The sequence below is a fragment of the Dreissena polymorpha genome, chromosome 13 (genome assembly GCF_020536995.1).
Source record: "Dreissena polymorpha isolate Duluth1 chromosome 13, UMN_Dpol_1.0, whole genome shotgun sequence".
NCBI lineage: Eukaryota > Metazoa > Mollusca > Bivalvia > Myida > Dreissenidae > Dreissena > Dreissena polymorpha.
Window position 1 is genome coordinate 68044177 of NC_068367.1, and position 17891 is coordinate 68062067.

The 17891-nt window shown below is 35.5% G+C and overlaps 1 protein-coding gene across 6 annotated transcripts in view; it reads right to left on the bottom strand.

Annotated features, from left to right (window-relative positions):
* The window catches only part of LOC127854840 (putative sodium-coupled neutral amino acid transporter 11), a 57218-nt gene that overhangs the window by 20024 nt on the left and 19303 nt on the right, over positions 1-17891 (bottom strand). The window contains exons 1-5 of one of the 6 annotated variants that reach the window (XM_052389901.1): positions 11976-12215; positions 9762-10164; positions 6841-6985; positions 1809-1883; positions 824-882 (exon numbers count right to left, since the gene is read on the bottom strand). In XM_052389901.1, coding sequence (XP_052245861.1) covers positions 824-882; positions 1809-1883; positions 6841-6985; positions 9762-9824 — 342 coding nt within the window. In that variant the 5' untranslated portion in view covers positions 9825-10164; positions 11976-12215. Of the gene's footprint in view, positions 1-823; positions 883-1808; positions 1884-6840; positions 6986-9761; positions 10219-11925; positions 12216-17891 lie in introns of those variants that run through there. The other 5 variants (XM_052389902.1, XM_052389900.1, XM_052389899.1 and 2 more) reach the window with 5 other exon arrangements.

Below are 17891 nucleotides of genomic sequence, written 5' to 3' on the forward strand. Positions count from 1 at the left end.
GTCAGTTACAGAAATCATTATATAAACGCTATCGCGTAAACTATGTGCACTTGAAGTTTATTTTTATCAGAAAGATACTAAAGAAAGATATTCGGCGATATTATTATGGTATGTCAATCATAGATTTTTAATGTGTTTTAAACAATTGCATGATAAGGACCAATTATGATTAATCTAATTAGAAATATTTATCCATTTCGACCAATTAATTAAGCATGAGCACGATGATTTACGATACTATAAATATTGGAATCAAATAAGATTGGAGTGTTACCGGCTGAACTACATGCTTTTATTTATTTTAATGCTTCGCATGTGTTTCTATTCTGTTTATATAGATAACTGAGTAATAATATCTTATAAAGCGAAATAAGCCACGAAATCTGGCGCGACATCCCGTAATTGATTTGCGTGTGATGCAGCCAAGAACTGCGCAGAAAAAAAGGCATTTGCTATGTTTGATCTCATAGATATAACTTTTTATCGTTCATCAACACCAACCACAATCAACGCCGTAAATCTTTTTTAAAGATATTTCTTGTTAGGAATAATACAATTATAGAAAAGTCAAGAATGATTGCACACACTAATCTGGAATTACACTTAACGCACATACTTTCAGCCTCCCTTTGTAAGAACAAGGCTTAAATCATTATTCATTTTACTATTTATAGACATATAAGCCTTTATTGTTTGCAAATGAATTACCTTGCAAACATGACCACATGCTATTTGTTTCCCAGGCTATTATATGTTTCAGTTAATCAGGATAGAAATCGAAGATGATAAAACCTCATCAATAAGCCCCCACTATTACATGTACCTGGTAAGTTTTGGTGTTGGACAGCTTCCCCGCCTCTATCAACATTAAAATGGAGTAATCTGCAAATAGAAATGCAAACATATAAATGAGCCTTCCTCTGGGAAAACAGGGCTTAATGCATGTGCGTAAAGACTGTCTTCTTTGGAATCACTTTACAAAATGAAATAAGCCTTGATTTTTTTTAAAAGGGAGGCTTAAATTTAATGTAAATATTATTTATCCTCCTTAACCCATTTATGCCTAGTGGAATCTCTCATCCTTCTAAATTGGATCAATTTATTTCCAAAATTAGGGATGTCTAGTATACTTATTTCGATATTTAGAATATTTCTTACAAAAATTCCTTTAAGCATACAGCGCAGACCCTGATGAGACGCCGCATCATGCGGCGTCTCATCTGGGTCTACGCTGTTTGCCAAGGCATTTTTTCTAGACGCTAAGCATAAAAGGGTTAATAACTGTATGCCACTTTATTATCTTTTTTTTTTCCGATTAAATATTAACAAACAGTCGATGTAATTTTTGCACAGGCTAATCTTTGATAACACTTTCCAACAAAACAGGATTTTATGTACAATAAGCAGTATTATAACTGCAACTACTATATGTAGTATAATGAATGGAGATAGTTTGCCTGTTATAACTGCCACTACTTTAAGTAGTATAATGAATGGTGATAGTTAACCTGTTATAACTGCCACTACTTTAAGTAGTTAAATGAATGGTGATAAAAACTTGTTATAACTGCAACTACTTTAAGCGTTATAACTGCCACTACTTTAAGTACTTTAATGAATGGTGATAGTTAACCTGTTATAACTGCCACTACTTTAAGTAGTTAAATGAATGGTGATAAAAACTTGTTATAACTGCAACTACTTAAAGCGTTATAACTGCCACTGCTTAAAGTAGTATAATGAATGGTGATAGTTAACCTGTATAACTGCCAGTACTTAAAGCAGAATAATGAATGGAGATAGTTTACCTGTTATAACTGCAACTACTATGAGAAGTATTATGCTGAGTCCAAACCCTGCCTGCTTCATAGCAAATGGAATGCCTGAAAATCACAAAATAAGTAACTAAATAGTGCTGATTTATTAAGCTGTGTTGACAAGAAATTTCATGGAATCATACAATACTATATAAGGCATATTCATTAAATTTTAAGTTCATGATTTTTTCAAGGTCTGATATAAAAAGACATTCAACCAAAACTTTTGGTAAACATTGATTTTGTGTTAGAATGGACCAAGGAAAATCCATTACAATTTAAGTGTCTGACAAAAAATTGCTTTTGCAGTTTGTTTTGTGTTTTTATTTTCATAAGTTAATTTTGCCTAAAATTATGTAGCAGTCTGTATTTATGTCAGAATTATGTAACCTTTGTTCAAAAAACTGTTTCATTGTGTGTAAGCCAATCAAAACAGTTCAAAGTTCTGAAAAATTGGATATAAAGCCATACATAAGTTTGATTTGCAACAACACAATAATGGTCCTTTATCTTTTAATAAACAGTGACACCTAAAACTTATTTTGAACATAACATGATGTTTATCAATATAGAAATGACATCATTGTCGGTGTTATTCCAATATTTAAATATTGCAAAATATTTCATTGGTAGAACCAAGACGGACTGAACTATGCTCCCATAATGGGGTTGGTAGGCAGCTTGTTACCATATGAGTCGTGTTCTGAGAAAACTGGGCATAATGCATGTGCGTAAGGTGTCGTCCCAGATTAGCCTGTGCAGTCTGCACAGGCTAATCAGGGACGACAATTTCCGCCTAAATTGGATTTTTGCTAAGAAGAGACTTTCTTTTAATGAAACATATCATAAAAGCGGAAAGTGTCATCCCTGATAAGCCTGTGCAGACTGCACAGGCTAATCTGGGACGACACTTGACGCACATGCATTATGCTCAGTTTTCTCAGAACACAACTCGTATTAATTCCAGCATGACAACCTTTAAAGTGTTTATCTATAGACAGTGGTGTTATTTCACTCTGTTCTCTTTTTTCAGTCGTGGGCAATCAGTTGGAAAATTGCAAATTTATCAATCTGCAATCTGGTACTTAAACATCCATTAATGTCAATCATTGAGTCATTGTACATTGAATAATGTTTTTTTATTGTTAGTAAATTGTGCATTCTGTTAATACATCCTTGTAACTGTTGGGTACACATATATCCAGATTTTATAGGTTTAAATTCTAATTAATGCAGTGTAAACAACAAATAATAAAATAATAGACTATACTAGTAATGTAACAAATTAAAATCAAATACTCAACAATTTTGTGATACAATCACATTAAATTTGCAATTAGTTAAAATCTATTTGTTTTAGCTTGATTGTATTAACAGCCTTAAACTTATTGAAACTATCTCGAGTCCATTTTTTGGGTAGAAAAAAGTACTTGGCATCTTTGAAGAGATCTAAAAAACACTGCCACAGTCAGGATTGAACCTGAGACCTCTTGGTTGCTAGGCGACCACCCTATCCACTGTTTTAGTTGTAAATTGTTATTAAAATCAATGCATTTTTAAATATGCTTATGTCATGTGTTTTGAAATGTAAACAAATACAAAATATTTTATATCCATTAAATATATGCATTAAAGCCACACACCTTGCCTCTGACTTTGAAATGAAATACATGTTAATCAATACATATATAGATGCAATTTGAAAGTCTGCAACATTGTCATTAAATCTATAGTCTAGTTAGCAAGTAATTTATTATTTTTCAAACGGCACTTAGGCTTTTAAAACCGAAAGTAGGATTTTTAGACATATACTTCCATCCATTTCGACAAACGCGATAATTTTTAAGTTTTAAAGCGCAAAAAAGACAGATTTCTATCTAGATAAAATTAAATCTATAGCCTAGTTAGCAAGTAATTTATTATTTTTCAAATGGTACTGCTTTTAAAACCAAAAGTAGGATTTCTAGACGTATACGTCCATTTCGACAAACACAATCATTTTTCGGTTTGAAAGCGCAAAAAAGACGGATTTCTACCTTGTAACCATCAGATATATTCTAATTGGCATAGATAAAATATTTTTCTCATTTAAAGTCTCTATAAAGCTAAAAATCAACGAAAATTTAGTAAAGTGTTTTGTAAAATAAAGGTAACACCTAAACAATCAGTGTTCCTTATAGCAATAGCCACAATTTCAACACTAGATGTGGTATGATTACATAGATTTTTGTAGATACAAAATGCTCATTTTTATTTATTTGTGACCACAATAAATTCCATGTTAATTTCCTACGAATATATCTATTGATACGACACACAAACGCTAAAATGGTACCATTTTAAAACCATAATAAAAACAAGCATTTTGTATCCACAAACACCTATTTTACCAAACCACATCTGGCGTTGACATTTCGACAATGGCCATAAGGAACAATGAGTTTTAATTGTTTAGCTATATTTTACGAAATATTGTACGAAATTTTCGTTGATTTTGAGTAGCAATGTTACTTTAAACTTAAATTAAAATTTTTACTATGCCAAATAAGGTGTGTGGCTTTAATTCCTAAAGAATTATAAGGTGAAGATGTTGAAGCCTATTATGAGGTTATCTTCTAGATCCTTAAGTTAACAGATTTTCTTCTGGCCTTTTTCTGAAAATGTTTTTAAAATCTTCATTTTCTTACAATTGCCATTTTTGTGTATCAAATTTGATTCATTCTAAATTTAACAAATGTTGGGACCATTTACAGTCTTAACTTTTCAACAAATCTGGTAATCAACCATGCAACGATGTTAACTGATCACCTCATTTAAATGCCCCCAGCAAGGGTATTGATCACATCCCCATCAGGGGAGTCACAATCAGTTAGGGAGACCATTGATCTGCCATTATAGACCGAAAATACTTGGAAAACAATCTAACAGTAAAAACTGCGGACAGAACTTGTCAGGGTCAGACAGTGGCTTGGTTTCTTTGAGAGATAATTTCTGCTTTTATGGTACATTTGCATAAAGCTCCAGTTTCCCGGTGCAAGGCCAATTGAAAACTGAGATAACGTGTCAGGGCCAGATAGAGCACAAGTGTCTGTAATAGATTTGTCAGACTGTCCAGGGAGTATGCTTGTGATGGTGGGCCTCTTAGAGAAAATGACCTGGAAATACGGGGTTGCTTTATGCATGTGCTTCGAGTGTCATCCCAGATCAGTCTGTGCAGTCCGCACAGCCTATCAGGAACCAGTCCGCACAGCCTATCAGGAACCAGTCCGCACAGCCTATCAGGAACCAGTCCGCACAGCCTATCAGGAACCAGTCCGCACAGCCTATCAGGAACCAGTCCGCACAGCCTATCAGGAACCAGTCCGCACAGCCTATCAGGAACCAGTCCGCACAGCCTATCAGGAACAACACTTTCCAATTCAATAGTATTTTCTTTCAAAGGTAGTCTCTTCTCAGCTAAAATTTTCTTAAAGGCTAAAAGTGTTGGCCCTCAGATTAGCCTGTGCAGGCTGCACAGGCGTATCTGGGACAACACTTTACCCCATGCATTACGCCCTGCTTAACCACAGCAAGGGTCAATTGAAAACTATGGACAGAACTTGTTGGGGTCAGATAGTGGCTTGGTTTGTCTTAGATATAATTAAAACTTTAAGAGATTTTGCTTGTGATAATGTGTCTCATAGAGAAAATACATGATCTGATTGGCTAACAAGCTAAATTTCAATGAAATATTCAAAATTAACTAGGGATGTCAACGAATATCAGAATATCCGAATATTCGGTCCCGGACCGAATATTCGGATACAGTTTTCCGAATCGAATATTCGGAAGAAAAAATACAAAAATCGAGTAATTTCAAAGACTTTGTATCCGTGAAATTTGCTTCAAACTTTGTAAAAAAAGTTTTTAAAGATATTTCTTGTTATATTTTAACAAATGCAAATGAGCTGTGCTCTGATGAAATGGAGCGTATTGCATGTGCGTAAGCATGTGTAAGGGGTGAAGGCGGTCAGTTTACCTGAGTAAGGGGTTGAGGGGGTCAATTTACCTGTGTAAGGGGTGGAAGCAGTCAGTTTACCTCAGTAAGGGGTTGAGGGGGGTCAATATACCTGTGTATAAGGTGGAGGCGGTCAGTTTACCTGAGTAAGGGGTTTAGGGGGGTCAATATACCTGTGTATAAGGTGGAGGCGGTCAGTTTACCTGAGTAAGGGGTTGAGGCGATCAACCTGTGTAAGGGGTGGAAGCAGTCAGTTTACCTGTGTAAGGGATGGAGGCGGTCAGTTTACCTGTGTAAGGGATGGAGGCAGTCAGTTTACCTGTGTAAGGGATGGAGGCAGTCAGTTTACCTGTGTAAGGGATGGAGGCGGTCAGTTTACCTGTGTAAGGGATGGAGGCAGTCAGTTTACCTGTGTAAGGGATGGAGGCGGTCAGTTTACCTGTATAAGGGATGGAAGCGGTCAGTTTACCTGTGAATTGGGTGGAGGCAGTCAGTTAGCTGCTGAGTTAGCTATCTTGTTGCCAGTTCTTTGTGCAAATACCTTATGTCAATTACTGACAAGTCATTGAATGACAACTACCCTGCTTGAATCAGAAGTACATGAAGAATGATGAAAAATACCAGCCAACCCTGTATGTCAGACTTTATTGATAATGTTACATTGAAAATATTATTGATTGCTATTGAACTTGAATAATGAAACTTGTTTATTACAATAAAATAGGAAAGGTTAAATATTGGAATTCATGAGAACAAACAAAACTCCAAGTTTTATTGAAAATAATGGAATAGCGTAATGAACAAAGATCAAAACAACATTCAATGTAAATATGAGACAGCCAATTAAAACAGAACTAATATTGACACTAAATACTGAGACACATGGACCCTGTTCTTGGAAAACAGGGCTGAATGCATGTGCATGAAGTGCACAGGCTAATCCAGGAATGCACTCTTAGCCTAGGCTGGGTTTTTGCTTATAAAAGACTTCCTTTAAATGAAAGAAATACCATAAATACCACTCACCTATAATTCCGGAGCCAATGATCGAGTTAATGAAGTTGAAGCTAGTCATCGGAATGCTAGACTGATCCTGATCGGCCCGCCTCTCATCTTCAAACAGGTGCCTGGACTCACTCACGCTGGACGTGTCCGAGAAATCAGACTGGGTCTGAAAATTATGTTAAACATATTTATTTGAGTTCTGAAGGCTTATTGAAAGGCTCTCAGGCCTGTGTCCTGGGTAGAACCAGTACTCAGTGTCTTATAGGGAGATCAAAGATGGACAGTTGGGATCAAACCCATGACCTCCCGAACACTATCAGACATCATATCCACTATGCCATTAAATGTCTGAAATTTAATTCAAAGAATGCTTAGGATTGTTATGTGTTTTTAATGCCATTTTGCCATCCTAATGTGTTTGGGGTTTGATTCCTACTATGAAAGTGTTCAAATAATCTTTTACTAAAGGCATCCTTTTATAGAGTAATGTGCTAACTTCATGAACTTATTTATAAATTGTTAAGTTTACTGAACTATAGCAGCATGTTAAGCTTTACTCAAATAATTCAGCACTACTGTTTCACTCAAGCATTGCAGCACTACTTGTTGTGCTTCACTCAAGCATACCAGTACTTCTTGTTATGTTTCACTCAAGCATAGCAGCACTGCTTGTTATGTTTCACTCAAGCATAGCAGCACTACTTGTTATGTTTCACTCAAGCATACCAGCACTACTTGTTATGTTTCACACAAGCATATCAGCACTATTTGCTAAGCTTTACTCAAGCATAGCAGCACTACTTGTTAAGATTCACTCAAGCAAAGCAGCACTTCTTGTTATGTTTCACTCAAGCATAGCAGCACTATTTGCTAAGCTTTACTCAAGCATAGCAGCACTACTTGTTAAGTTTCACTCAAGCATAGCAGCACTTCTTGTTATGCTTCACTCAAGCATAGCAGCACTATTTGTTAGGTTTCACTCAGGCATAGCAGCACTACTTGTTATGTTTCACTCAAGCATAGCAGCACTACTTGTTATGTTTCACTCAAGCATAGCAGCACTACTTGCTAAGTTTCCCTCAAGCATAGCAGCACTACTTGTTATGTTTCACTCAAGCATACCAGCACTACTTGTTGTGTTTCACTCAAGCATAGCAGCACTACTTGTTGTGTTTCACTCAAGCATACCAGCACTACTTGTTATGTTTCACTCAAGCATAGCAGCACTACTTGTTAAGTTTCACTCAAGCATAGCAGCACTACTTGTTAAGTTTTACTCAAACATAGCAGCACTACTTGTTTAGTTCCACTCAACTTCTGCAGCAAAACTTGTTAAGTTTTTATCTATTAATGCAGCAAAACATGTAGACTTTTACTCAACTTAATCAGCAAAACTTGATCAGGATCACTCAACTAATGCAGCAATACTTGTTAAGTTTTACTTAACTGTTGAGGAACTACTTGTCAAGTTTTACTAAAAGCATGCAGCAATGCTTTATAAGCATCACTCAACACACAAATATGAATTGGACAGACAGACAGACAGAGCAAAGGAATCAAGGATTTGCAAGGGCAATTAAATCTACAATATGTCCTCCCCCCCCCCCCTTTAAAATAGTGGCATGAAAAAACAGATCACTATGCCATGTATGCTTCAACATGTGCAAACAGATGCATTATGAAGTCTTTGCATTATTATATTTTCAAATTAATGTTTTCCAATTCCATTACTTGTAAGTTGAATAACAAGAAAGCACTCAATATATGCGCCTCACTCTGGGACAAGGAGGAACATTGCATGTGCGTAAAGAGAGGTCCCTCATTAGCCTGTGCAGTCCACACAAGAGGTCCCTCATTAGCCTGTGCAGTCCACACAAGAGGTCCCTCATTAGCCTGTGCAGTCCACACAAGAGGTCCCTCATTAGCCTGTGCAGTCCACACAAGAGGTCCCTCATTAGCCTGTGCAGTCCACACAAGAGGTCCCTCATTAGCCTGTGCAGTCCACACAAGAGGTCCCTCATTAGCCTGTGCAGTCCACACAAGCTTATCAGGAACAACACTTTCCACTTTTATAGATTTTTTAAATGAAATTCTTTTCTTAGCAAAGATCCAGTGTAGGCAGACAGTTTTCAGACTGCACCGGCTAATCTAGGGTGATACTTGACGCATATGTGTAGGCAGACAGTTTTCAGACTGCACCAGCTAATCTAGGGTGACACTTGACGCATATGTGTAGGCAGACAGTTTTCAGACTGCACCAGCTAATCTAGGGTGACACTTGACGCATATGTGTAGGCAGACAGTTTTCAGACTGCACCAGCTAATCTAGGGTGATACTTGACGCATATGTGTAGGCAGACAGTTTTCAGACTGCACCAGCTAATCTAGGGTGACACTTGACGCATATGTGTAGGCAGACAGTTTTCAGACTGCACCAGCTAATCTAGGGTGACACTTGACGCATATGTGTAGGCAGACAGTTTTCAGACTGCACCAGCTAATCTAGGGTGACACTTGACGCATATGTGTAGGCAGACAGTTTTCAGACTGCACCAGCTAATCTAGGGTGACACTTGACGCACATGTCTTAAGCCCCTTATTTCCAGAGCAAGGATCATAATTATCTATTGTTAAAGAATACAGGTTTAGACATCCTGTAAATACTGGCTAGATAATGCAAGTATCCAGGTATTCAATATGCTTGTTAGTCTAAATCTCACTGAATAAACAGTATTATTGATATGCATTCAAAACTAGCATAATAGGCTACTATTATCTACAAAAATGTGTGGCCCACTGTTATCCAAATATGTTAGCAATTGTAAAATAACTAAATGAATTCGGCAAACATATGCTTCAACTTTTATTACTTTATGATTCAATAAACAAATAAAGAATGAAGGTTGAAGGTTTAGAGTTAGGAACAAAGTTCTATATTCTACCTTATTTGTAGAATTCACAGACTCCACAGGGTTATTTGTAACCTCTGGTTTTGCAACCTCCATCTTTACTCCTTTTTCCGAATCCACAGAATATTCCTCTGACACATGAACACACTACACAAGCAGACGGGTGTGTCACAGACCTCTTGAATCCAATAGTTTGTACAAGGACATTGCCTCCGATCACACAAGGAATAGCAGACTCATACAGGCAGTGATAAAGCGAACGTGACTATTATTGTCCTCTTGGCATTGATTAGATTTTGCCAATACATTTATAGATTTTTGTCCACTAATTCCTAGATTTTTTTCAGTTAATTTCAAAATTTACTCAGTTACTTTCAAGATTTTGTCAGTGTATTTCAAGATTTTGTCACAAATTCTATGCTTCCAAGCCCTATCTCTAAATCCACCAGACAACAGACAAAGTGGCTATAGGACCATTCTCCACTGTGACCTGCGTCATGAGAAAGTGGGTTTCATGCCATATAAGAACAGCGTAGCTCAAGTCCAGCCTGTGCAACAGTGCAGATAATGAGACCATGCAACATTACACAACTTTATAGCAGATAGCATAGCTCCTGCTGCAGACTGTGCAGATACACAGGCTGGTCTGAAGCTATGTTGGCTGCATAAGGCATAAGACCCAATTTTGCACGACGCAGGTCATGTATTACATTTACTAATGCTGCATGATGTTTGCATGAAACAGGTCATGTATTACAATTACTAATGCTGATGATGCTTATGATCAGCCGAAACAGAATGTTGAAGACAAATCAACATGCCATGGAAGCATGGCAGATGGTTTGTGTTGGCTTCAACAAATGACGATAGTAATTGCACTGTTTATGAAACTTCGATAAGTGAAAACATCATTGAGAATTAATCATCAAATAAATATATCTTCTAAACAGCGAATTCTCCTTTCCAGAAAATAAGTTTTTTGCCATTATTGCCATCAAAAATGTTGTTTTCAGTAGCTATAGTCATAACCATTCACAAACCAGATCAGGCTTTACTAAGCTTCAACAGCAGTTAATGAAACTTGTTGTGGGTGTAATGTAATACAATATCATAGTCACACAATTTAGAACTGTAGATTATCTTTAAGTTTTGAGCTCCATTAAACCACTTGAAACCATCAATATAGTCCATTTTTTAATCAGATTTCTTCACGACATACTTTGTGTATCACAAATTAACAGTAATGGGTAGCAAATAAATCAGGGTAGCAAATACATCCCGCTACTTTTAAGTTCTGTTTTCCATACAGGTAATATCTACCTGTGGCCTGTAAGAAAGCTAATGCTGCAGGTTGTATTATGCTCATAAAAATAACTTAAATATCAATGTGAACTAGTCTGGAACATTACAATTTTAATTTCACAGAGAATTTCAAGGGGCCGTTCAACAGATTCCACGTTTTGGTAAATTGACAAATTAAAAAAAGTTGTTTCAGATTCACAAATTTCCGTTTTAGTTATGATATATTTGAGGAAATAGTAAAACTGACCATTTACCATGGTCTTAAATATCTATTATATGCATCTTTTGATGATTTGAAAACCTGAAAAAATTTATCAAGCGTCATGTTGTTTTATTGTGGGATACTTCGAGGATTGCTTATATAGGTAAAAAATACATCCGCTCTTAGCATGAGCATGGATGGTTGTCAAGTGGTCCAGGCGGGAGACTTTTTACTCCAGAACTCCTGAGGTACAGTGGTTCGAGCCCTGTTAAGGGTTACTTTATTTCCTTTTTTTAAATTGTATTATTGTTTTTTTAATGGAGATTTTTACTTCAAATGTTTAAATTTATCAATATAAAGCATTTAATGACAAGCTTCAATACATGCCAAAATCTGTTGGACAGCCCCTTTAAATGGTTTTGCTTTATTTTTGATGTCAGCATTTTATTGTTTACTCAAGGGTAATGTCTTCTTTATTTTCTCTATTTTAACTTTTGACAATTTTCAAAAATACAAAACTGTAATAATTATTTTTCATTTCTGTCTGTTGTATTCTTTGATAATCAGCCATTGTTCATACAATTGCAGTACATGTATTGTTTGGCATATTATATTGGCAGTGTTTTAATGTTAAAATCCATCTCAACATTGTCTTCTGGTAAGGCAACATTAATCCAATACCACTGAACGAACAATTAGCCACTTTTCCTGATATCATATCCTGAATAATAAATAACAATTACCACTATTTTAACCAGAAAACAACACAACTTCACTTATAATTGATAATTCACTTAAATAACTATCCTGTGCTATGCAGTATTAAGAAATACCAAGTTCAAAACAGACATTCAGATCATAGATACACTTCCTTTCATATCACAAGGTTATTTCCATCTAATAACATGGATGTAATGCTTCAAGTGTTTTGACCAGGGGATGGTTTAACAAAACCTTTCCATATTGGCTTTCAATACAAACAAGTATATGGTAAGATAAACCTCAGCTAAAAGTTGGTATAGATGTAAATAGCAGGAAAATCGATCACTAAATACTGCTTGAGGGCGTTACTTGATTGTTACATTTTGATTATCTTTGACAAAATTATAAGATTGCAAAGGCTTATCAGAGATAACACTTTCTGCTTTTAAGAAATTTTCGTTTCAATGAAGTCTCAGTCTTAAACCAAAATCAAGTCTAAGCAGAACTAGACGCACATGCATTAAGCCCCATTTTCCCAAATCCAGGCTCATTTTCAATTTTCTAGACTATCAATCTGTCTAATCAGTGCTCAAACTGCCATGTCATTAAAAGATGTTGTAGACAAAATTATTGGCATATATGTAAACGTTCAATCTCAATATAATCTAATAAATTTTAGTAATAACTTTGCACCATAAATCAGACTCTACTTTAGCAACACCCCTTTTATATGAATTTTATTCAATACCATAAATTTATTTTAAATACATTTTCAAATAATTGGAAGTGGGTGCATATTTCATAGTTAATTGACAAGATCTTCTGCATTCTTTTGCATGCATGGGTGGACCTCAATTTTCACTACTTTAAATATAAATAGATAAAGAACATGATAGTTAACTAAAAAGCCTATCATCTTGTCACATGATTGTCTAAACAATGAAAAAAAATTAATAGTCCCTATGTATATTAATATTACACCCAAAGGCAGTAGTAGACATTTTGTTAACATAATTACATGACAAATCTTGAGAATTGTAAGTTACTATTAAATTTAACTACACATATTACACTGTACAAGGTCAAATAACCTTCAATAATAGCTAGTAGCACATTTATTTTGTTTACATAATTGGTATATACGTAACCCTTTGTTAATCCTACTGAATGGTATTTCTAATATTTGTTTAAGTATAGACCAGAAATAACTATTCTTGTCCTATGGTATTTTCTTAGATTTAACCTATTTATTTAAGCTCCATTGCATCACAAGCCTACCGCCACCTTATTGTTTTTTCTTCTGCACAGTCATTTCTGTATTGGCATGGAGATCTTACACATCTAGCACACATCTAGGCCTGGTTGACTTAAGGACACAAATGTAAATTTGAAATTTGCATAACAAGCCTTATTTCTTCTGGGAAACAAAACAGCATTTATAAATATTGATCATGAAATTGTATGAAGTAAAAGTGTTGATAATTACCAAGCAATGGACCATTAGTGGAAACTATCCACATTAACATTAGTGTTGACTTATAAACTTTACATCATCAAAATTGTGGTACAATAAGATAGTTTGTGTGCAACAGTATTTGTAAGTAACAAAACAGATATAATGTACACACATATGCAGATTCTAAACATTACTCGGGAACATATTCATTAATATTCATAGATACTGTAAAAGCGTCTGACGTATTCGTTGGCATGACATTTCCTGGTTTGTCAAAAAATGACTTTATCGTGGACACGTACATTCATACATGGATTTCCTTCAGATATTAGAAATAAAAACAGAGAAATTTTGGTTTCCATCAGTTTCCTCTGTGTTTGTGTCAAAGTCATGCATGAGTGAACCCATGAAATCAACGAACATTAAAGTCCCACGTCTATATTCATTTTACTGTATAGGGTAACTGGCCCTTAAGTCGGATGGCTAACTCTATAATAACAATCTTTGTGATCAAAGCTAGGACTCGGCTTGCGCAAGCTTTAAGTATCATATCATATGAATCAAATTTACAAATACTTATTTTATTCCCAGCTTATGTTCATTTAAAAAAAGTTGATAAACAATACCCACTGAATTTGCCCTTGAGTCCAACAAATTCACCCTTTACACTGACACAAATTTGTATTTAGCATTTATTTGGTCATACATTCCCTATATTTATAACAAGAGTGCCAAGATGGTCCTAGTTCGCTCACCTGAGAGGAGTTGGTTCATTTAATCTTTAACAAACGTCAAACTTGACCTAGATATTGTCCAGACAAACATCCTGGTCAAGTTTCATCATTATTGAACCAAAACTCTGGCGTATGGAGTGTTTATGTTTTTGTAAGATTTTACCTGGTGACCTATATTTTGAGTTGACCCTCCTTACCAAACATCAAACTTTGCTTACAAAAATAAATATTTTGACCAAGATTCATAAAATCTGAAACAAAATTGTGACCTCTAGAGTGTTTACAAGGATTTTGTATTATACAATAAAAATTTGGACAATCTAAGGGCAATAATTATGGCATTAATTATGTGATTTTGCTCATTAACAAACTTGACTGAGATCTTTCAGCAACTTTCATAAAGAATGCTTGAAAAGTGCAAATGCTAGAGTGTTTACAAACCAAATGTGGACGAACAGACAGCGAACAAAGACCAATTCTAAAACCTCACTCAGCAATCAGGTGAGCTAAAAAGTGTGTTTCACCAATATGAGCCATTTTCCAACTTGTCTGAGAAATCAATAAAACCAATGTATTGACTAAGTTTCACGATGATTAGGCAAAAAATGAGACTTCTATAGTGTTCAATCACAAGGTTTCTCTCTAGTCACATAAAGAAAACTGCCCCCCCACCCTGGCGGCCAAGTTTTCTGACCGATCGGGACCATTTGCGAACTCATCTGAGATATATATAAAACCAATAATTTCACCAAGTTTCATGATGATTGGGCAAAAAATGTGACTTCTAGAGTGTTTACAACCTTTTTTTTACCAATCTGGACCATTTTCAAACTCATCCGAGATATCAATAAAACCAATGTTTTGTCCAACTTTCATGATTGGGCAAAAATTGTGACTTCTAGTGTGTTTACAAGGTTTCTCTATAGCCAAATAAGGAAAACTGCCCCGCCCACTGGCGGCCATGTTTTTCAACGGACCAGAACCACTTTTGAACTCAACCATCATATCATTAAGACAAACATTTTGACAAAGTTACATGAAGATTGGGCATGATATGTGACTTCAACAGTGTTTACAAGGTTTTTCTTTTTTGACCTAGTGACCTAGTTTTTGACCCAGCATGACCCAGTTTCCAACTCCATCGAGATATCATTGGGACAAATCTTCTGACCAAGTTTCATGAAGATCGGACAAAAAATGTGGCCTCTAGAGTGTTTACAAGGTATCTCTATAGCCAAATAAGGAAAACTGCTCGGCCCACTGGCGGCCATGTTTTTCAACGGACAAGGTTTTTCTTTTTTTTGACCTAGTGACCTAGTTTTTGACCCGGCATGACCCAGTCTGAACTCAACCGAGATATCATTGGGACAAAGCTTCTGACCAAGTTGCATGAAGATCGGAAAAGTAATGTGCCCTCTAGAAAATACACTGAATTATCATGAAAACATTAATAGTCAAAGGGGAGTAGCATGTTAACTTAAATGCAATATTTAGAAGAGTTGTCTTGCATGTTACATGACCTTAATTCATGATGTTTACAAGCCTTTTTACTATATAAATATAAGGAAAACTGCCCGTCCCCCTGGCAACCATGTTTTTCAACAGACCGGAACCATTTTCGAACTCAACTCTCATATCAAGGAAACAAATGTTCTGACCAAATTTCAAGAAAATTGGCCAAAAAAATGACTTCTAGAGTGTCCACATGATTTCACTATCAACATATAGAGAAAAATGCCCAACCCACTGGCGGCCATGTTTTTCCACCGATCTGGACCATTTTCGAATTCGTCGGAGAAATCAATAAAACCAATGTTTTGGCCAACTTTCATGATGATTGGGCAAAAATTGTGACTTCCAGAGTGTTTACAAGGTTTCTCTATAGCCAAATAAGGAAAACTGCCCCGCCCACTGGCGGCCATGTTTTTCAACAGACCGGAACCACTTTTAAACTCAACCATCATATCATTAAGACAAACATTTTGACAAAGTTACATGACGAATGGGCATGAAATGTGACTTCTACAGTGTTTACAAGTTTTTTCCTTTTTTTGACCTAGTGACCTAGTTTTTGACCCGACACGACCCAGTTTCAAACTCGACCGAGATTTCATTGGGACAAAGCTTCTGACCAAGTTTCATGAAGATCGGACAATAAATGTGGCTTCTAGAGTGTTTACAAACAAATGTGGACGGACGGACGGAAGACGGACAAAGACCGGTCACAAAAGCTCACCTGAGCAATCTGGTGAGCTAAAAATGCAAATTTCACAGTAACAGTCCTGTGTTGAATTTATAAGTTAATTATTTTGTCAACATGAAGACGAAAATAAGTTATAAAAAGAGCACAAATGACATGGTCACTTCTAGTTCTAGCCAAACTTTACAACAACGGAACCATTTGTAGCACTGGGGGTGACAAAGAAAAGTTCAAACATACAAAGATAAAACATTATGTTATTCTGGTTGTTTGTGAGCTATGGGATTCTTTAAAGAGTAAAGTTAATTGGAATGAATATGTCGTTAATTCGCATCCGACTATGTCTCTGCCATTAGATAAACTAATGTTCGCCATAAGGGCGAATTGCGTTCAGACGCCTCAAGGGCTAATTGAGTTGTTATACATGTTTTACTGTAAAATCTATACAATAGAGCAAACCACTGAAAATTACCTTTCATTATTACAGAATAAGGTAATGTTTTCAATATTAAGTCATTTGTGAATGCTGTGAAACGTATCTGACCAAAATTCTGATAGTATAAAGATGATCAATATATGAATTCTGAAATGCACATCACCAAAAGTTATTAATACTGTACTGAATCCAAATTCATCGTGAGATAATATTTGATAACACTTATTTTGAAATTTTATTTATTTTGAGGGTAAAAGTGTTTGTTATAATGTCACAAATCATGCTAAACAGGACTGATTTTTGCAAACTACAAAAATAAAAATGTCTGACTCAAGGTCAAAATCAACTAAATGGCGAGTTACCCTATCTATGAATGTGCATACATATTTTCAAACAATTTTCATATCTGTATTAGAAAAAGAAAATAAATGTTCCATCACATATGAAAATTGTGTTCTTCTTCCAGACAATACTTTATATAGCAATCAGAAGGTCTTTAAACAACTTAAACTATTCATTATCTTGATTTCATAAGAGAATGGCTCATTAACTAGGTTATTGATCATGAGGGTCCCATCTGTTACAGCCATCATAATTATTGTAGAATTAGATGCCATGTTTAATATAGAAGTCACATCAGCTTGTCATCCACTATTATACCATAATAAATGTAGTAAATAATAATACAATAGTCTAGATGGAACTTTAAACTTTGATCCAAAACATTTGAGACTCATTCGAGGAAAACGTAAAGTGTTGCCCCAGATCTCCTCAAAACAAAACAAATCCATTAAAAGTGGTAAGTGTTGTCCCTGATTAGCCTAGATACACTACACAGGCTAATCTAGGATGACACTTAGCATTAAGCCCTGTTTTCCCAGAATGGGTTCATTTTCTTTTGTCTTATGATGACCATACATTATTGATTTTAAAATAAGCACAAGTTGTAATAAAATGTACATGTAGCCAAGACTTGTATATTATTGGTTTGCTGTCATACTGGCTTGTAATGGAAACATGACGTTTTAAAGAGTAATAATTTGCTTTGCATGGAGTTAAATTAACCATTAATGCTCAAACAATTAGTTTTTTTCACTAACCTGTTCCTACCAAATGTTTGTGCCAACCCTA